Raw genomic sequence first — 22,096 nt, 5'->3', positions numbered from 1 at the left:
TTCCTGTCTGCCAACCAGTTCTCAATCCACGTCAGCACACTACCCCAAATCCCATGTGCTTTAACTTTGCACATTAATCTCTTGTGTGGGACCTTGTCGAAAGCCTTCTGAAAGTCCAAATATACCACATCAACTAGTTCTCCCTTGTCCATGCTATTGGTAACATCCTCAAAAAATTCCAGAAGATTTGTCAAGCATGATTTCCCTTTCACAAATCCATGCTGACTTGGACCTATCATGTCACCTCTTTCCAAATGCGCTGCTATGACATCCTTAAAAATTGATTCCATCATTTTGCCCACTACCGATGTCAGGCTGACCGGTCTATAATTCCCTGTTTTCTCTCTCCCTCCTTTTTTAAAAAGTGGGGTTACATTGGCTACCATCCACTCCATAGGAACTGATCCAGAGTCTATGGAATGTTGGAAAATGAATGTCAATGCATCCGTTATTTCCAAGGCCACCTCCTTAAGTACTCTGGGATGCAGACCATCAGGCCCTGGGGATTTATCGGCCTTCAATACCATCAATTTCCCCAACACAATTTCCCGACTAATAAGAATTTCGCTCAGTTCCTCCTTCTTACTAGACTCTCTGACCCCTTTTATATCCGGAAGGTTGTTTGTGTCCTCCTTAGTGAATACCGAACCAAAGTACTTGCTCAATTGGTCTGCCATTTCTTTGTTCCCTGTTATGACTTCCCCTGATTCTGACTGCAGGGGACCTACGTTTGTCTTTACTAATCTTTTTCTCTTTACATATCTATAGAAGCTTTTGCAGTCTGTCTTAATGTTCCCTGCAAGCTTCCTCTCGTACTCTATTTTCCCTGCCCTAATCAAACCCTTTGTCCTCCTCTGTCGCGTTCTAAATTTCTCCCAGTCCCCGGATTCACTGCTATTTCTGGCCAATTTTTTATGCCACTTCCTTGGCTTTAATACTATCCCTGATTTCCCTTGGATCCCTCAAGGATGTTACTAAGCAGCTGCAGGGCATTCTGCAGGGTAGAGGGTGAACAGCCAGAGGTCATGATCTATATTAGGACCAATGACATAGGTGGAAAGAGGGATGAGGGCTTGCAGGCAGAGTTTAGGGAGCTAGGAAAGAGATTAAAAAGCAGGACCACAAAGATAGTAATCTCCAGATTGCTCCCAGTGACATGAGCTAGTGAGTACAGCAATAGGAGGATAGAGCAGATGAACGCATGGCTGGAGAGATGGTACAGGAGGGAGGGATTTAGATTCCTGAGGCATTGGGACCGCTTCTGGCAGAGGTGGCACCTGTACAAGCCGGACGGGTTGCACCTCAACAGAGCCGGGACCAATATCCTCGCGGGGGGATTTGCTAGTGCTGCTGGGGAGGGTTTAAACTAGCTTGGCAGGGGGATGGGAACCTGAGAATAGATTCAGTAGGGAGGGGAGTAAAGCTGGAATTGAAAAGCAAAAAATGTAGAAAGTGAATTTGAAAGACAGAGGAAACAAGGGCTAGAAAGTAGGCAACAAGGAGGTCTGGCTATATTAAATGGTATATACTTCAATGCAAGGTGTATAGCGAATAAGGCAGATGAGCTGAGAGCACAGGTAGACACTTGGGAGTATGATATTTTAGCTATTACTGATACATGGCTAAAAGAGGGGCAGGTATGGCAGCTCAACATTCCTGGTTACAGGATTTTAAGATGGGATAGAAGGGAGAGTAAAAAGGGAGAGGGGTAGCAGTATTGATTAAGTAAGCTATTACAGCAATGAGGCGGGATGATATATTAGAGGGATCATCAAACGAGGCCATATGGGTAGAATTGAAAAACAAAAAAGGGATGATCACACTGCTGGGCATGTACTATAGACCCCCATAGAGTGAGAGGGAGATAGAAGAGCAAATATGTCGGTGAATTTCTGAGAAGTGCAAAAACTATAGGGCAGTAATAGTAGGGGATTTCAACTATCCTACTGTATTAACTGGGACAACATTAGTGTGAAGGGTATAGAAGGTGCAGAATTCCTAAAATGCATTCAAGAGAACTTTTATAGCCAGCGTGTAGCAAGCCAACATGAGAGGGAGCGGTTCTGGATTTAGTTTTTGGGAATGAAGCTGGGCAGGTGGAAGGGGTATCATTGGGAGAGCATTTAAGTGCTAGTGACCATAATTCAGTAAGATTTAAGGTAGTTACGGAAAAGGACAAGGTTAGACCACGAATAAAAGTTCTAAATTGGGGAAAAACCAACTTTGTTTAGCTGAGAGGTGATTTAGCCATGGTAGACTGGAAACAGCTACTTGATGGTAAATCAGTGTCAGAGCAGTGGGAGGCATTCAAGGAGGAGATTTGCAGGATTCAGGCCAAATATGTTCCCTTAAAGAAAAAGAGTGGGGCTAACAAATCTAGAGCCCCCTGGATGTCTAGAAACATACAGGATAGGAAAAAGAAAAAAAGGGAGGCTTATGACTGATACCGAGGGCTAAATACTGCAGAATCTCTTGAAGAGTATAGAAAGTCCAGGGGAGAGATCAAAAGGGATATTAGGAAAGCAAAGAGAGAGCATGAAAAATTCTTGGCAAGTAAAATCAAGGAAAACCCAAAAATGTTTTATCAATATATTAAGAGCAAGAGAATAACTAAAGAAAGGGTAGGGCCTATTGGAGACCATGTTTGTGGAGGCGGAAGATGTGTGTATGGTTCGTAATGAATACTTTGCCTCTGTTTTCATAAAAGAGAGGGGCGATGCAGACACTGCTATTGAGGAAGAGGAGTGTGAAATATTAGATGAAATAAACATACTGAGGAGGAGGTATTAAGGGGTTTAGCAGCTTTGAAAGTGGATAAGTCCCCAGGCCTGGATGAAATGTATCCCATGCTGTTAAGTGAAAAAAAAGAGGAAATAGCAGAGGCTTTGACCATCATTTTCCAATCCTCTCTGGCTTCAGGTATGGTGCCAGAGGACTGGAGAACTGTTGAGTGGTACCTTTGTTTAAGAAGGGAGAAAGGGATAGACCGAGTAATTACAGGCCAGTCAGCCTAACCTCAGTTGTGGAAAATTATTGGAAAAAATCCTGAAGGACAGGATAAATCTAGATTTAGAAAGACACGGGTTAATCAGGGACAGTCAGCACGGATTTGTTGAGGGAAGGTCGTGCCCGACGAACTTGATTGAATTTTTCGAAAAGGTAACCAGGAGGGTCGATGAGGGCAGTGCATATGATGTAGTGTATATGGATTTTGGCAAAGCTTTCAATAAGGTCCCACAAGGAAGACTGGTCACGAAAGTAAAATCCCATGGGATCCAGGCCAAGTAGCAAATTGGATCCAAAATTGACTCAGAGGCAGGAAGCAAAGGGTGATAGAAACATAGAAACATAGAAAATAGGTGCAGGAATAGGCCATTCGGCCTTTCGAGCCTGCACTGCCATTCAATGAGTTCATGGCTGAACATGCAACTTCAGTACCCCATTCCTGCTTTCTCACCATACCCCTTGATCCCCCTAGTAGTAAGGACTAAATCTAACTCCTTTTTGAATATATTCAGTGAATTGGCCTCAAAAACATTCTGTGGCAGAGAATTCCACAGGTTCACCACTCTCTGGGTGAAGAAGTTTCTCCTCATCTCGGTCCTAAATGGCTTACCCCTTATCCTTAGACTGTGACCCCTGGTTCTGGACTTCCCCAACATTGGGAACATTCTTCCTGCATCTAACCTGTCTAAACCCTTCAGAATTTTGAACGTTTCTATGAGATCCCCTCTCATTCTTCTGAACTCCAGTGAATACAAGCCCAGTTGATCCAGTCTTTCTTGATATGTCAGTTCTGCCATCCCGGGAAACAGTCTGGTGAACCTTTGCTGCACTCCCTCAATAGCAAGAATGTCCTTCCTCAAGTTAGGAGACCAAAACTGTACACAATATTCCAGGTGTGGCCTCACCAAGGCCCTGTACAACTGTAGTAACACCTCCCTGACCCTGTACTCAAATCCCCTCGCTTTGAAGGCCAAGATGCCATTTGCTTTCTTAACCGCCTGCTGTACCTGCATGCCAACCTTCAATGACTGATGTACCATGACACCCAGGTCTCGTTGCACATCCCCTTTTCCTAATCTATCATCATTCAGATAATAGTCTGTCTCTCTGTTTTTACCACCAAAGTGGATAACCTCACATTTATCCACATTATACTTCATCTGCCATGCATTTGCCCACTCACCTAACTTATCCAAGTCACCCTGCAGCTTCATAGCATCCTCCTCGCAGCTCACACTGCCACCCAACTTAGTGGCATCCACAAATTTGGAGATACTACATTTAATCCCCTCGTCTAAAACATTAATGTACAATGTAAACAGCTGGGGCCCCAGCACAGAACCTTGCGGTACCCCACTAGTCACTGCCTGCCATTCTGAAAAGTACCCATTTACTCCTACTCTTTGCTTCCTGTCTGCCAACCAGTTCTCAATCCACGTCAGCACACTACCCCCAATCCCATGTGCTTTAACTTTGCACATTAATCTCTTGTGTGGGACCTTATCGAAAGCCTTCTGAAAGTCCAAATACACCACATCAACTGGTTCTCCCTTGTCCATGCTACTGGTAACATCCTCAAAAAATTCCAGAAGATTTGTCAAGCATGATTTCCCTTTCACAAATCCATGCTGACTTGGACCTATCATGTCACCTCTTTCCAAATGCGCTGCTATGACATCCTTAATAATTGATTCCATCATTTTACCCACTACCAATGTCAGGCTGACCAGTCTATAATTTCCTGTTTTCTCTTTCCCTCCTTTTTTAAAAAGTGGGGTTACATTGGCTACACTCCACTCCATAGGAACTGATCCAGAGTCTATGGAATGCTGGAAAATGATTGTCAATGCATCCGTTATTTCCAAGGCCACCTCCTTAAATACTCTGGGATGCAGACCATCAGGCCCTGGGGATTTATCGGCCTTCAATCCCATCAATTTCCCCAACACAATTTCCCGACTAATAAGGATTTCCCTCAGTTCCTCCTTCTTACTAGACCCTCTGACCCCTTTTATATCCGGAAGGTTGTTTGTGTCCTCCTTAGTGAATACCGAACCAAAGTACTTGTTTAATTGGTCTGCCATTTCTTTGTTCCCCGTTATGACTTCCCCTGATTCTGACTGCAGGGGACCTACGTTTGTCTTTACTAACCTTTTTCTCTTTACATATCTACAGTGATGGTTGATGGGTGTTTTTGTGACTGGAAGGATGTTTTCAGTGGGGTTCCGCAGGGCACAGTACTAGATATCTTGCTTTTTGTGGTATACATCAATGATCTAGACTTGAATATAGGGGGTATGATTAAGAATTTTGCAGATGATACAAAAATAGGCTGTGTGGTTGTAATGAAGAAGAAAGCTGCGGACTGCAGGAAGATATCAATCCACTGGTCAGGTGGTCAGAACAGTGGCAAATGGAATTTAATCCACAGAAGTGTGAGGTAATGCATTTGGGGAGGGCTAACAAGGAAAGGGAACACACATTAAATGGTTGGACATTGAGAAGTGTAGAGGAACAAAGGGACCTGGGAGTGCATGCCCACAGATCCCTTTAGGTAGCAGGCCAGGTGGATAAAGTGGTTAAGAAGGCATATCGAATGCTTGCCTTTATTAGCCGAGGCATAGAATATAAGAGCGGGTGGGTTATGTTTGAACTGTAAAAAACACTGTTTGGGCCACAGCTGGAGTACTGCTTGCAGTTCTGGTCACCGCATTACAAAAGGACGTGAGTGCGCTGGAGATGGTACAGAAAAATTTACGAGGATGTTGACGGGGATGGAGACTCTTAACTATGAGGACAGATTGGATAGGCTGTGTCTGTTTTCCTTGGAACAGAGGAGGCTGAGGGGAGACCTCATTGAGGTGTATAAAATTATGAGGGGCCTAGATATAGTGGATAGAAAGGGCCCATTTCCTTTAGTAGAGGGGTCACCAACCAGGGGTCATAAATTTAAAGTAATTGGAAGAAGGTTTAGAGGGGATTTGAAAGGAAATTTCTTCACCCAGAGAGTTGTGGGGGTCTGGAACTCACTGCCTGAAAGAGTGGTAGAGGAAGCTGAAAAGTACTTGGATGTGTGCTTGAAGTGCGGTAACCTGCAGGGGTTATGCCATTTCGGACACGATGGGGCAAAATGGCCTCCTTCTGTGCTGTAAATTTCTATGATTCTATGATTTCCTCTTGTCTCACTCCCCAACCCCGCTGGTTTCTCTTTTCTGCTCCCTCCTTCCATTCTCTTTCCCTCACATCTCTCCATCAATCGCTCTCCCCTGTCTCTCTCAGTCTTTTCCCCACTACCTCTTAGTTTCTTTCATCTCTGTCTACACCCTTCCACTTTTCTCACTATCTCTTGCCCTCACTGTCTACTCTTTCTACTTGCCAAATCTCTCTTTCTTCCTCCCTGAATCTCTCCCACACCCCTCTCCCTGGCCATGTCACTCTCTTCCTTTTACATCTCCATCCCTCTCTCTCCTCCCAATCACTTTCCCCTCCCTTGCGTCTCATCTTCTCTCTCTCTCTCTCTGTACCCCCATCTCTCCTCATCTCTCGCATTCCTCTCTCTATGTCCCAACTCTCTCTCCCATTGCTCTCTCTGTACCTCCATCTCTCTACCATTCCTCTAGGTACCCACTTCTCTCTCTACATCAATCTTCCCTCACCTTTTTCTCTGTACCTCCATCTCTCTCTCTCCCATTTTTCTCTTTGCACTCCCATTCCTCTCTCCCTCCCTGGCTCTCTTCCCCATCGCGCTCTCCCTTTTTCCTTGTACCACCATCTCTCTGCCTATCTCTCCCATTTCTCTCACTCTCTGTGACTCCACCTCTTTTTCCCTGTCACTCTTCCCCAATTTATCTCTACCTCCATCTTTCTCCAATTCTTCTCTCAGCACCCCATCTCCCTGTCACTCTCCACCATCTCTCCTCCCCCATTCAAATTTCACCTTCACCAGATCGCACTCACTGACACTGTCGAACTGTTGGAGCTCATTGAGGTCTGATCCTGAGGACCAAGGTAAGACAGTATAAACGGCACCCATGCTTATGTAATAGATGGCAGATCAAGTAGAAACGACAGAAGCAATCTGGCAATGGTGTGATTGGTGGTACCAATGAGGCGACAGTGGATCCCGACTTTGCTGAAAAGACTTGCAACCTCTAGAAAGCTAAATCTGTGCCGACAATGTACTCAGCAACAGTATCTGCCTTAGGAAAGTAACCAGGTGTCAGGTGGAAGTATTTATTGTGTTTTTCATGCTGTGCACTCATGAGCTGGATCAATGGCCATTGAACTTCGGCCTCAGGTTCACAGACGTGGTTCTCGAGCTGTATGATTCCCGTGCTCATCCAGGGATATTTGAAAGGTAGAGTTAAAAGGAGGTTTCAGGGTCTGACAAGTACCTAATAATCATCTAAATTACCTCGGCCACCTCTGCTGTTCAGATCGCTGCCACGCTGGCAAACGTCCCTGAGGGAAAGACGAGTGGGAGCAGAATGACGGCAGATTCCTGACCCGCTCAAAGTTATTTCAAATTTCCCTCCCAACTCCCCATTCCTTCCCACGCGGATGTCAGAAAATTTTGGCCAGAGTTGCTCGAGGTTGTCTTCCAAGGCCATCTGTAGTCTCCCCCACTGAAATTCAGCAATCTTTCACCAGCCATGCTGCAGCCACTGGGGTAGCACTGCATAGGAGCACAAGGAACAAAGACACACAGAAGACAGGCACTAAGGGAATGCATAAGGGTGATTAGTTGACTTTTGTATGCAAGATGGCATGATATCCTTTATAAATTTGGTTTGGACTGTTTATTTTGTGGTGGATTTTATTTTCGCATCGTGGCCAAGCGGACACTGTGATGGTCAGTGACAGAGGGAAGGGAAGGTGTGGGACTGTTGATGAATGGGGAATTGGGGTTTCCATTGCTCGTATCGCACTCGGATGAGTTTTTCACAAACAGCCTGGGAAGAAAGGGGCTGTCTAGGTTGCCTCCACCCTTCCTCTTCCTCCTCTTCCTATTCTTCCTCCTGCTCCTCCTCCTCATGCTCCTGCTCCTCAGCTGTTTGCTGTATACCTGGTGGCAAGGGCTGTCCCCTCATGATGGTGAGGTTGCGCAGCATGCAGCAGTCCACCACTAATCTTGACACCTGCTCTGCCGAGTACTGCAGGGCTCCTCCAGAGTGGTGCAGGTAGCAGAAGCATTGTTTCACCATGCCCATGGTCTGCTCGATCACACTTTGTGCGGCAGCATGACGTGGGTTGCGAACCGGAGTCATCAGCCATGTCATCAGCGAATAACCCTTGTCGAACAGTAGCCACCCTTTGGCTTGCCGTTGTGGCTCAAATGCAGCTGGCACAGCAGACTGCTGCAAAATAAAGGCAAGGCATCATGATTGCTGTCAGGATACCTGCATTGTTCTCTGCCTATGGTCACACTGAGAAATAGGCAGCCACAAATTGAAAAGCGGGGGAGGGAACACCTCGGCTCCCCATTAATATCCAGCACCTGACTGATACAATGTTCAGGTGCGCCTGTAACTGGGCAACTGACCAGCTCACCTGGCACAGGCAGCACATGCTTGAATAGGCAAATTGGGATCCTAAGTTGTTTGTCGGACCCAGATTTAAGATCAAAAGGGTGGAGCTTGCGCAAGGCATAATCTGTCGAGTTGCACGAGACATTGAGTGGCCTAACCAACGGTTCATAAAGGGACAGCTGGAGGCCGTGCACAAAACGGCCAAGGAAACTTTCATTTTTTTCCTGTGGTGGGCCTAACAGTGGGAGTGCTCCAACTGGACCCCCACTAAAAATCTCTCTCACTGCTGGCGTAATCGCGGCTTCCCCTGGATGATTTCCTTTCAATCCCCCTCCCGCTCCGCCGCCTTACCTGCTAGCTAGTTCAGAGTGGAAGCTGGGTGATTTCCTGCCATCCTGGAGTCGGCAAGCTGCAGCAGGGTGTCAGCAGCCTGGTCCCCAAAGTGTTTTGGGCCTCATGCCAAACAAACAGGTGGGTACAGTAGCTGCTCCTCCAACTTCATGTGTTGTATGATGTTAACAAGCATTACGCAAAATTATTTAGAAATAGAGTTTGTGAAGGATAAAAAGGTGACATCTACTATTATTTTCCAGTTTCAAAGCAATCAAAGCCTTCACCAGTACATTTCCTTGGGATTGATCATTCCCAGCTGCGACAGTTTGCTTTCGATGCACAGTCTACAGAGAGAGGATTTAAATACTGTTCATTAAGTGGATGAGCAGACACAATCAATTCATGGAATTGGCACAATTAGAATTTTTTTTAAATTACTGGGTAAAACAGGCCAAGCATTTCCAATATCAGCAAATGCCAAGTTAATGCCATGTTTGGATGTACCCACATCTATCCTGAATTCAGTTCATTCCCAATATCAAAAGATTAAAATATTGTGCAAACTGTAAAAAATGGATTTTCAAAAACGGAAGCTTCAGTGAACAACTTAATAATTTCAATTCATGTCTAAATCAAATTTTTATGTTTGTACTCCTGATATTTTTATTTTTTGATTAAACTGATGGTTGCTGCAGTTTTCTACGAAATCAACCACTTGGCAAATAACTGGGGCACAGTCAAACAAGCATGTTCTGTGCCAGCATCCTGTCAGAGTAAATATTCATAACTGAATCACAAGCCAGAGTTTCGAAAAGGACCTTTGCACTAATTAAATCTATCACTGCTGATATAATCTCATGTTTATCAAATGCATTATAGAATTATTCAAAATGAATTTGAATCCGAATGAGTAACATGACTCAAATAGCCTTGGAGCTTTGTGACTGCAGAGTATCCTGAGTCCCCTATGGTCCATTCTCATACTGCAGATAGATATTCAGATTCATTGCTGCACTAAGTGGCCAAGTTTGAAGATACAGGTTACACAAGCTACAAGGTGTACCTTAAGTGCTGGGAACAAGTAGAAGAGATAGCAGGATTAATTTGTCTGTGGGGATCTTTGCCCATCGACAGCAGGGATCAGAAAATCATGGGTGCGCTGGCCACGATTTCCTGACTGTTAAAATTAAGATTTGCTGCAAACTCAGAAAATTACCGCCCATGAAACCAAGGTCGTGTGGAGCCATTCAGGTGGACCATAAAGATCCTGTGCTATTAATCAGAGATCAGAAGTTCTTCTGGTGTCCTGATCAACATTCAGAATGATACCAAGGATGAGAATCTATGGTTATGAGGATTGACTTGCGAAACACGGACTGCTTCGACTGGAGCAGAGAAGACTGTAACAGTTGTAATTGAGGGATTTAAAATTAGGATAGATTTTCATAGAATGACGAAGGGTAATCAATTTACAATTATTAGGAAGAAAGTAAGAGAGGTTAGGAGAAATGTCTTTATCCAGATTGTTTTCCAAGCATGGAATGTTTTGCCACAGGAAATGGTTGAGAGAGAGACCAGAGCAGGGGAGAAATTTGTGTTCGCCAGGAACGTTGCTGGTGTTAATGGCCGCTGAAAATGGCCGCAATGCGAACAAAGGATGTCAATGCCTTGGATAGGTTGCAGAAGAGATTTACTAGAATGTTACCAGGGATCAAGGATTTCATTTACGTGAAGAGCCTGGGACTAATTGGATAGCTCGTTCAATGAACTGGCACAGGCATGATGGGCTGAATGGCTCTCCTCACCCTTACACAAAGCCACTGCACCTCATACAACACACACTGTCCAACCCAAATTTCACAAAACAACTGCACCTCACACAATTCCTCACTATCAGAAAATCACTGGGCCCATACAAGTCCTCACCCTTTCACAAAGCCACTGCACCCTATATATCTCCTCACCATTTCACAAAGCTAATGCTTCCTATACAACTTCCCACCCTGTCACAGAGACACTGTCTTTTTGTCTTTTTCAACTCAACTGGTTCATACTGGCACATTAATTCCCTAATTAAGTTGATGCTCTTCTTTCAGTTTCCCCCATGTAGACTACAATTCTTCTCTTCCCATTCCTTTAAGATCACTCTAGCACTCTTTGTTCCCCCTTCCCATGCTCCTGCTCACTGTCCTTCTCATTGTTAGTAATAATTTCCTTCCTTCCCCCTCACAAAGTCTTGCTCCCAGCTCCTAAAGCATCTGCTCCCAGCTTCTGTCCCTCCTCCTGCCCATTCATTACCATCAAATTTTACTTTCCTTCTGTAGCCATCTATTTATCTCCCCCTCACTGCACTGATTTCACACTTTTTTTTTTATTCGTTCCGGGATGTGGGTATCACTGGCAAGGCCAGCATTTAGTGCCCATCCTCAATTGACTTGGGAAGGTGCTGCTGAGCCGCTTTCTTGAACCGCTACAGTCCTTGTGGTGAAGGTACTCCCACAGTGCTGTTCAGGAAGGAGTTCCAGGACTTTGACCCAGTGACAATGAAGGAACAGCAATATATTTCCAAATCAGGATGGTGTGTAACTTGGAGGGGAACTTGCAGGTGATGGTGTTCCCATGCACCTGTTGCCCTTGTCCTTCTAGGTGGTAGAAGTCGCAGGTTTGGGAGTTGCTGCTGAAGCAGCCATGGCGAGTTGCTGCAAGGCATCTTGTCGATGGTACTCACTGCAGTCACGGTGCACCAGTGGTGGAGGAAGTGAATGTTTAAGGTGGTGGATGAGGTGCCAATCAAGTGGGCTGCTTTGTCCTGGATGGTGTTGAGCTTCTTGAGTGTTGGTGGAGCTACACTCATCCAGGCAAGTGAAAAGTACTTCATCACTCTCCTGACTTGTGCTTTGTGGATGGTGGAAAGGTTTTGGGGAATCAGGTGGTGAGACACTCGCTGCAGAATAACCAGCCTCTGACCTGCTCTTGTAGCCACAGTATTTACGTGGTTGGTCCAGTTAAATTTCTGGTCAATAGTGACCCTCCAGGATGTTAATGGCGGGGGAATTCGGCGATGGTAATGCCTTCGAATATCAAGGGGAGATGGTTAGACTCTCGCTTGTTGGAGACAGTCATTGCCTGGCACTTGTGTGACGCAAATGCTACTTGCTACTTATCAGCCCAAGCCTGAATATCATCCAAGTCTTGCTGCAGGCGGGCATGGACTGCTTCATTTTCTGAGGAGTTGCAAATGGAACTGAACACTGTGCAATCATCAGCGAACATCCCCATTTCTAACCTTATGATGGAGGGAAGATCACTGATGAAGCAGCTGAAGATGGTTGGGCCTAGAACACTGCCCAGAGGAACTCCTGCAGTGATGTGTTGGGGCTGGGATGATTGACCTCCAACAATTACAACCATCTTCCTTTGTGCTAGGTATGAATCCAACCAGTGGAAAGTTTTTCCCCTAATTCCCATTAAATTCAATTTTACTAGGGCTTTCTCATTTCACACTTTCTCATTTCCTTTCGCTGACATCCATGCCCCTCTTCCCTTGCCATTTCTTTCCCATCTCATATCCCAATCTATTTACCCCTTTGTCATGCATTATGCTGCCTGCTCCTGCGCCATGTTTTGTGACTCAGATCCACTTCATGGTATGCATTTTGCACCTCTCCTTGCATTCTTTCCCACTCTCCTTTCCATACATTTACTCCTTCCCCATGTCATCTGTTTTTATCCATCTGAAAATGTTACCTATTACTGGTCAGCTCAAGCCTGGATGTTGTCCAGATCTAGCTATAGGTTGTCATGGTTTATGAATGGAGCTAGAGGTTATAAAATTGTCAGTTGACAGCCCCACATTCAAGGTTCTGATAGAGGAATAGTCACTAATGAAGCAGTTGAAGATAGTTGGGCAAAGCACAGTGCCCTGAAGAATATCCTGGGGCTGTAGTGATTAGCCTCAAATAGCCATGACCATTTAACTTCAGGTATGACTCCAGCTACACTGACCTCAGTATTGTTTGGGCTCCTTGGTGACACACTGGGTTAAATGATACCTTTAACATGCCACATAAGTGCCAGCTAATGACTATTTCCAGCAAGAAATCATTTAACCACCTCCCTTTGATCTTCACCATTGCTGCATTCTCAATATTTTGGGGTCACTATTGACAAGAAACTTAACTTGACAAGCCATGTCAACATCATAGCTACAAAAGTAGGGCAGAGGTTAGGTACTTTCTGACAAGTGCCTCTACTCTTAAACCTTCAAAGTCTCCCCACAATCTCTAAAGCTCAGGCCAAGACTGTGATGGAATACTGGCCACTCATTTGCTTGGGTGCAGCTGTAACAACATTCAAGAAACTTATCATCCAGGACAAAAAAGATTGCTGAATTGGCACCTCTATCACTGGACTCAATATTCATCCCCTCCGCCGCTTGCACACTGTAACTATAGTATGTACGACCTGCAGCATGTACTGCTGCAACTGACCAAGTTTACTTTGACAGCACCTTTGTCCCTCATGACCTCTATTACTGAATAGGTCAAGGGCAGCAATATCATTGGAACCATCACCTCCAAGTACCCTTCCAAGTGCACACCATCTTGACTTGGCAAATATCGCCATTCCTTCATCATCGCTGGGTCAATATCCTGAAATTTTTGATCTAACACTGTGAAGAGAACTCCAGCACTACAAAGCTTGCAAGGAAATTTTCCACCTTCTCAGGGAAACTAGGGATGGACAATAAATGCAACCTTGCCAGTGTTGTCACATCCCAAGGAAATCAGTAAGTATACAATGCAAAGGCTAATAAAAGGAGAGCACTGGTGGAAATTTAATGTTTTGCTCAACATCTTCTCGTTGGCCTGGACTTTGCAGTCGGGATGACGGCAAACTGGCAGTGTTCACCGTCATCCCGCCTTTGCAACTGACCGCAACTTTGGGATTTGGTGCATGATTCTGAAGGTGTGATCAGCCATTGAGGGCTCCAAAACATGCTGAGCTGTGCTCCGACCTGCTTATCCCCCCAACCCCCAAATCAGCCAAATCATTAAAACTGACGAAAACTTTGACTCTTTCACAGTAAGTACGCTGTTAAATTCGCCACTAAAAGTTAGAGGAATTAGGTGTAACTGGGGTTTTGACAGCATTATTACTGCTAAACAAATGTTAAGGGCCTGGAAAACTAATTTTAATTTTGTGCAGTGTGAAATTTGTCCATTTTAATAAAAATTAAAAATCTTAACAAACTTTTCACAACTTTTAATTTCTCCATCTTTATTTCAGTTTTACCTATTCCCCATGTGAGAGCCCCAATTTTCTTTTGACCATTCTAACTATTTTAAAATGTTAAGATTTTAAGAGCTTACTTACTCACTTCCTTGTTTGCTGTCTGTGAGAATTGTGCCTTTTGATTGGCTGCTTTGATAGCCTGTTGACATCACAACCTTTCGAACAAGGGGTTCCCCACTACAGTCCGTTGAATTGAATTAACGGTTGGAAAACCCGAAGTTCTCGACATGGGTTGCGAGATCCTTCACTTCGGGGCCAGTAGCACATGCCTTCACTTTGCTGCTGATTTCAAATTCAGAGCCGTTATGTTTACAAAAAGCTCAGTACTAGCATAGCATAGGTGGTGAAAGAATCTCAGCATAAAATAGATTATTTCAGTCCCTGTGTCATGCTGCGGTTAACTGTCCACGGGGAAGCTTTTCTAATAGCAGTGCATCTGTGACTAGCTAATGTAACTTGTGCACTGTTGATTAGTTAACATTACTGATGCTCCCATGGGTAAACACTCAGCAGATCGAGACAACACTTTGTGAGATAATGCCAGATACAAATTGTCAGTCTGCTTTATTTCACAGCGAGTGAGCATACACAGCAACAGTTCTGATCAGACTAACGTAGTTCAATCAGTATAATTTATCTTTGCATAAATAATAGAAAAATAATGAACTTCATTTGCTTCCCACATCAGTTACCTTGAGCCACTTAAAACAACTTTTAACTATCCTCTTGCATTCTAACTTGACGGGCTGCTTCTATTGCTGCCTTGGTTTTTATTTCCTAAGTGAAGGCTTATGCCAGACAACCCTTACTGGGACAAGGGACACAATGGGTGTTAGATGTTTATCGATTTCCGGGGCAGACTAACGAATTGCTTATTATTTATAATCTTTGTAGAAACAACTTCTAAACCTAGTTCATTAGTATCATAACTGGCCTTAATCCCAATGCCTGTTATTTTCCAGAACTAGCATGAATACACTTTGCTTTAAAAATCCAATGACAAATGTAACTTTTTCCAAATTCTTTCTGTGGAAAATGGTAAAAGAATCTTAAAACTTCACAATGTGAAAAATGCTATACAAAATGGGCAAATGAGCTTTAGTGCATACATTTCTGTTTGTAACAAAGCTACTTGGAAGAGATTGTCTTGCACCAGTAGATGTGCACATGACTGCAGTATAAAATTAGGTAAAAGTTCTTAAGGTAAATAAAAACTCTGCTGGACTTCTATTCCTACGTAGATATTATATCTGTGCCAGTCCTTTTCAATCATTAAAAGTCTCAGGTGTGGATTTCAACTCTACCTGCTGGGTAGCTGAGATTATCTTTTGTAAAATGATATCAGTACAAACCCCAGAAGAGCATTTCTTGATGTAGCTCTGCATTGAAGTCACTGTCAGCTGACAGTTACCCAGTCTTTCTCTTGAGGGCAGGTTTCCCTGTCATGACAAGATTGTCTGGTGAAAGGAAGCAATTATTACCCCACAAGTAATTACATAGAATTCACAGCACAGAAACAGGTCATTTGCCCCAAACAGGTCCACACCTGTTTATATTCCACACAAGCCTCCTCCCATCATCATCTCACCCTATCACCATATCCTTCTATTCCTTCCTCCCTCATGTACTTGTCTAGCTTCCTCTTAAATATATCTATGCTATTTGCCTCAACTATTCCATGTGTTAGTGAGTTCCACATTCTCACCAGACGTTTCTCCTGCATTACTTATTGGATTTACTGGTGACTATCTTTTATTTACAGCCCCTAGTTTTGGACTTCCCCACAGGTGAAAACATCTTCCCCACATCTATCCTATCGAACCCCTTCATCATTTGAAAGATCTCTATTAGGTCACCTTTCAGTCTTCTCTTTTCTAGAGAAAAAGATCCCCAGCCTGTTCATTCTTTCCTGATAGTTGTTTCCTCTCAGTTCTGTTATCATACTTGTAAATCTTTGTCGCACTTTCTCCAGTGCTTCTATATCCATTTTGTAATATGGAGACCAGAACTGTGTGCGGTACTTAATGTGTAGTTTAACTAACGTTCTATATAAGTTTTGCTGCAAACCTGTCCCACCCACCCTTTCCCTCAACGACTATCTGTCCCACCTGTGACAGAGACTGTGATTCTCGTATTGGACTGTTCAGCCACCTAAGGACACATTTTAAGAATGGGAGCACGTTTTCCTCGATTCCGAGGGACTGCCTATGCTGATGATATGTTTAACATGACTTCTCAGCTTTAGAATTCTATTCCACACTTTTTATGGCCTTGTTAGCCTGTATTGCTACTTTTAATGATTTGTGAATCTGTGTCCCAATATGACTTTGTGCATTGACCCCATTTAGACTCTTTTCCAAGATTAGGTGGCTTCCCTATTCTTCTTATTAAAATGCACCACCTCACACTTACCTATATTGCATTTTGTTGCAGTCTACTTCAGTGTATAAAATTATGAGGGGCCTGGATAGAGTGATAGGAAGGACCTATTTCCCTTGGCAGAGGGATCAACAACCAGGGGCATAGATTTAAAGTAATTGGGGGGAGGGTTAAAGGAGATATGAGGAGAAATGTTTTCACCCGGAGGATGGTAGGGGTCAGGAACTCACTGCCTGAATGGGTGGTAGAGGCAGAACCCTCATCACATTTAACAGATACTTGGATGTGCACTTAAAGTGCCGTAACCTACAGAGCTATGGACCAAGAGCTGGAAAGTGGGAATAGGCTGGATAGCTTTTGGTTGGCCGGCGCGGACACAATGAGCCGAAATGGCCTCGTTAGGTGTTGTAAATTTCCATGATTCCAAGATCTAAAGTGGGCTGCCGATTTTCTATCTCCTGTTTTACACTCTCCTTCGCACAATCTCCAAATGAACCTCCTTGTGCCTGGAGCGGGTGTAAGCATTCTAAAACCATGCAAATGAGATGGAATTTTCCTTCCCCAATGGCATGCAGATGTTCATTTCGAATGGTTCCCAGAAGAAGTGGGATTAAACCTTGCTCCCCGCTTAGATGGAACCAGAAACAATGTTAAGGGTTTTTTTACTTTGTACAGATACCCTTGAGCATGTTGGGGCCTCCAGGCCTTGTGCCTGTTGCTATTAGACAATGACCAGAAGGCCCAGTAGTTAGCGGCCATTACCACTGCTGCAGGCCTGCAGCAACTGTTGATTTTCTCTCCTGATTCTGGGTGCAGGTGCCAGCCAAGGGACAGGCCTCTGTCTGGAGAACATTGGGGTAATACTAATAACCTGAACTTTGGAAATTCAGACAGGTTCAGGTTGCCTCAGGTTGGGGAATGGGAGAAAATTGACCTCAATCTGTATGGGTGAAGAGATGACTTCAAATAGATCTGTGCAGCTTAGCCAGATGATACCAGCCAAATGATATAAGTTCATGATTTTTTCACAAATTAATAAAAAGTGGAGGTAAAGCTTCATGAAATAGTAATACAATCATTTAATATCTATGTATGCTTATGCTCAGATTACGGTTTCAGGATTACGGTTACTCCTTAAACACTGGGGCAGAAATGCTCTCATTTACAACAACAATTCTAAACTTCAAGATAGTACCTTTAGATAGTTCTCGGGAACACAAACTGTAACCTCACCTCCCAACGTTGGCAATTATTTATGTAGCACTGAATGGCCACACAGAAGCAGAGCAAATGCTATGAACTGGACATTTTATAGTCAATATCAATGGGAAATAGCACTGTTTTGTAAGGAACTCTTATTGTAGAGGTTTGAGGATTTAATTCTGTAATTTTTGTATGAAGTAGTTGTATCTGTTTTAATGCTCAGGGCCATCTGTCAATGCCTGGAACCCAGCATAAAAAAATCTTAAACTACTCTCTCCCTTTGCACAGTGTAAAAACCATAAACGTGATTAAAATAATGCACTGCACTGGAGCAAGCACACTACTTAATGCTGAAGTACTTTACCACTGCAAACCCACAACATCAGGTCAGTTTTCTCTTCAGCACCTGGCTGCAGTGAAGAGAGGAACATTAGGCCCGCTCGGTTATGAGTGCAACACTTCACATCCGAACCTCCTTTCTGCACTGCACCCAGGCACTGAAGATAAAAATCAACCCGACTTTTGTCACTGTGCCCAGGTGATCATTTGCCCATTCTGGTTCCTATATGAAAATTCAGCAGTATTTTCCAACATAACAGTTACTCATTTCCATAATCATTTCTGTACATGTGAAAAGATCCACAACTTTCTTTTAAAGTTGCATTCTATTCCTGATTAAAACAAAAAATGTCTACCAATCCTTTCTTCACAGGCATCCTGTCATGAATAAAACAATTCGTGTTAAAAACAGAAAATGCTGGACATACAATGTTTTATTATTTCTCCATACCATCATGGAAATAGTTTTCTCTGTGTGCTAGCAAACGCATATTGCAGTGACTCAATTGTATTGTGATGCATCATAGAAACATGGTATAGAAGGAGGTCATTCAGCTCCTCGAGCCTGTTCTGCCATTCAATTAGATCAAGGTTGATCTCTATCTCAACTCCACTTACCTGTCTTTGTTCCATATGCCTTAACACGCTTGCCGAACAAAAATCTATCAACCCCAGTTTTGAAGTTTTCAATTGACCCTCCCAGCCTCAACAAATGAATGGGGAAGAGATTTCCAGACTTTCACTACCCTTTGTGTGACGAAGTGCTTCTTGACATCACACCATTAACGGCCTAGCTCCAATTTTAAGGTTATGCCCCCCTGTTCTGGACTCCCCCCACCAGAGGAAATAGTTTCTCTCTAACTACCCTATCAATTCCTTTAATTATCTGAAACAACTCAATTAGTTCACCCCTTAATCTTTTATACTCAAGAGAATACAAGCCTAGTCTCTGTAACCTGTCCTCATAATTTAACCCTTTTAACCCCGGTATCATTCCAGTAATTCTGCGCTGCACTCCCTCCAAGGCCAATATATCCTTCCTGAGGTGCGATGCCCAGAACTGAACGCAGTACTCCAGCTGTGGTCTAACCAGAGCTTTATACAGCTGTACCATAACTTCCACCCTAACTATTCCAGCACCCTTGAGATGAAGGCTAATGTTCCATTAGCCTTTCTAATTATTTTTTTGTATCTTCCCACTAGCTTTTAGTGATTTCCATACACGGTCCCCTAAGTCTCTCTGCTCATCCACAGTTTCTAGCTTATCACCCTTTAGAAAATATTCTGATCTATCTTTCTTAGGTGACCTCACACTTCCCCACATTGAACTTCATCTGGCAAAGTTTTGCTCACTTACTTAACCTATCATTATCTCTTTGCAATTTTGCTCCCATCTACACTACTTAATGTGCCACCTAACTTAGTGTTGTCAGGAAATTTGGATATACGGCTTTCTATATTTTTATCCAAGACATTGATAAGTATAGTGAAAAGGAGGGACCCCAGGACTGGTCACTGGAGAACATCGCTATTCACATCCTGCCAATTAGAGTACATATCCATTATTCCTACTCTCTGTTTTCTATCTACTAACCAATTCCTTATTCATCTCAGTAGGTTGCCTGAAATACTATGCAATGTCATTTTTGTTACAAGTTATTGTACAACCCACGCATGGTAACATTGCATGGCTTTCCAAGTACTTCTGTCGCCCAATACAAAAAGCACCTCAAATATTTTTTCATTAAGTGTTTGTCCCTTTAAAAGGAGAAAGTGTGTACTCACATTTCAGCAAAAATGATTTCCATCGATTTTAATCGATTTAATTGTATCACTAGTCATAAACCAAAACCAGTAAGGAAACTCAATAAAACAAATCAATTCTATAGAATTTTCCTTTGCTTTTGATGGATCTCAGCCAGACAGAATTGCTAACCTGATCGCTGCCTTTTCTATAAAATCTGGGTTATCTACGGTGAGAAACTCTTCAGCCAGGATTTCTTCCAGATTCTTTACATCAACATCAATTCCTGTCTTTTCTTTTTTCCCTTCGATTCCTGTACCAGTGTGCCGCAGAGAGGTCTGTGATTTTGAACCTAGAATTTAAAAGGAAAGCTGATGGCTTATTTTAAGGAATACATCAATCTTAGGTAACAACAATAATAACATGCATTTATATAGCGCCATTAGCGTAGTAAAATATCCCAAGGCACTTCACAGAAGCATTATCAAACAAAATTTGACAACGAGTCACACAAGGAAATTTTAGGACAGGTGACCAAAAGTTTAGTCAAAGAGATAGGTTTTAAGGAACATCTTAAAGGAGATGAGTGAGATGGAGAGGTGGAGAAGTTTGGGGAGGGAATTCCAGAACTTGGAGCATTGAAAATCAGGGATGCGCAAAAGGCCAGAATTGGAGGAGCGTCGAGAACTCGGAGGGTTTAGGACTGGAAGAGGTTACAAAGATAGGGTGAGTTGAAGCTACGGAGGGATTTGAAATCAAGGATAAGAATTTAAAAATTGATGCGTTGCCAGACCAGAGCCAATATAGGTCAGCGAGCACGGAGTTGATATAGGTGTATAGCTCACAAACATGGACCATGTACAGTAGACACCTCAAGTCGCTGGAGAAATACCACCAACGATATCTCCACAAGATCCTACAAATCCCCATGGAAGACAGACACACCAACATTAGCATCCTCGACCAGGCCAACATCCCCAGCATTGAAGCACTGACCACACTTGATCAGCTCCGCTGGGCAGGCCACATTGTCCGCATGCCAGACACGAGACTCTACTCGGAACTCCTTCACGGCAAACGAGCCAAAGGTGGGCAGCGGAGCATTACAAGGACACCCTCAAAGCCTCCCTGATGAAGTGCAACATCCCCATTGACACCTGGGAGTCCCTGGCCAAAGACCGCCCTAAGTGGAGGAAGTGCACCCGGGAGGGTGCTGAACACCTCGAGTCTCATCGCCGAGAGCATGCAGAAATCAAGCACAGGCAGCAGAAAGAGCATGCGGCAAACCAGTCCCACCCACCCTTTCCCTCAATGACTATCTGTCCCACCTGTGACAGGGACTGTAGTTCTCGTATTGGACTGTACAACCACCTAAGAACTCATGTTAAGAGTGGAAGCAAGTCTTCCTCAATACCGAGGGACTGCCTATAATGATGATGATGAGTGAATGGTACTTGGTGCGAGTTAGGATACAGGCAGCAAAATTTTGAATCAGCTCAAGTTTACAGAGGTTGCAAGGTGGGAGACCGGCCAGGAGAGCAGTGGAACAGTTAAGTCTGGAGGTAACAAAAGCATGGATGAGGGTTTCAGCAGTAGATGATCTGAGGCAGGGTCAGAGACAGACAATGTTGGAGGTGGAAGTAGGCGGGGTCTTGGTGATGGAGAGGAAGTGGGGTCGGAAGTTCAGTTCATGATCAAATAGGGCGCTGAGGTTGCGAATGGTCTGGTTCAGCCTCAGACAGTGGCGGTGGCAAGAGAACGGAGCTTGTGTTGGGGACCGAAGATAAAGGGGCCAAAATTGCCCTGCACTGGAATTGCAGCGCATAATTTGAATTAGTGATTCGTTTTGCGCCGGCACGGGAAACGTCGGAGTTGGTGTGGATTTTCCCTCTTTTCGGAAAAGAAATGGTGGGGGCGGTAAACGTGCGTCCATGCGGCGCTCTTGGTGCGCGCACGCAGTGCCGCGCTAGTCGACGTCGCTGATGCACTGCATTATGCCGCCACATCGCAATGTCCCTCCCCTTCTCTTAAAGGGGAAGGCTGCTGCGGCCTAAGCAGCACCTTCATTGTTGCCCACTGGGCCATCAGGGAGGGTGTCAACTGAGCCTCTGGCCCGGCCCCCAAGAGGGGGTGCCAGACTGCCTGTTGGCATCCCAGCCAAACCAGCAGCCACCACTGTTGGGCCGACAGAAAACACGGCCAACACGAAAAAAATGATGGCCGCCACAGTGACACCTCCCCAATGATCACAATTCTCCAGTTGAGGCCG

At 44.1% G+C, this 22,096-nt stretch overlaps 1 protein-coding gene across 1 annotated transcript in view; it reads right to left on the bottom strand.

Moving 5' to 3' along the window:
- The window catches only part of LOC139264731 (dual specificity calcium/calmodulin-dependent 3',5'-cyclic nucleotide phosphodiesterase 1A-like), a 1,390,883-nt gene that overhangs the window by 1,091,897 nt on the left and 276,890 nt on the right, over positions 1-22,096 (bottom strand). The window contains exon 3 of the mRNA XM_070881778.1: positions 20,020-20,179. Within this exon, the coding sequence (XP_070737879.1) occupies positions 20,020-20,179 (160 nt within the window). The remainder of the gene's footprint in view (positions 1-20,019; positions 20,180-22,096) is intronic.

The sequence above is a fragment of the Pristiophorus japonicus genome, chromosome 1 (assembly GCF_044704955.1).
Source record: "Pristiophorus japonicus isolate sPriJap1 chromosome 1, sPriJap1.hap1, whole genome shotgun sequence".
Classification (NCBI taxonomy): Eukaryota; Metazoa; Chordata; class Chondrichthyes; family Pristiophoridae; genus Pristiophorus; species Pristiophorus japonicus.
The sequence above is the reverse complement of the archived record's forward strand: the minus strand, read 5'-3'. Positions and strand labels throughout refer to the sequence as shown.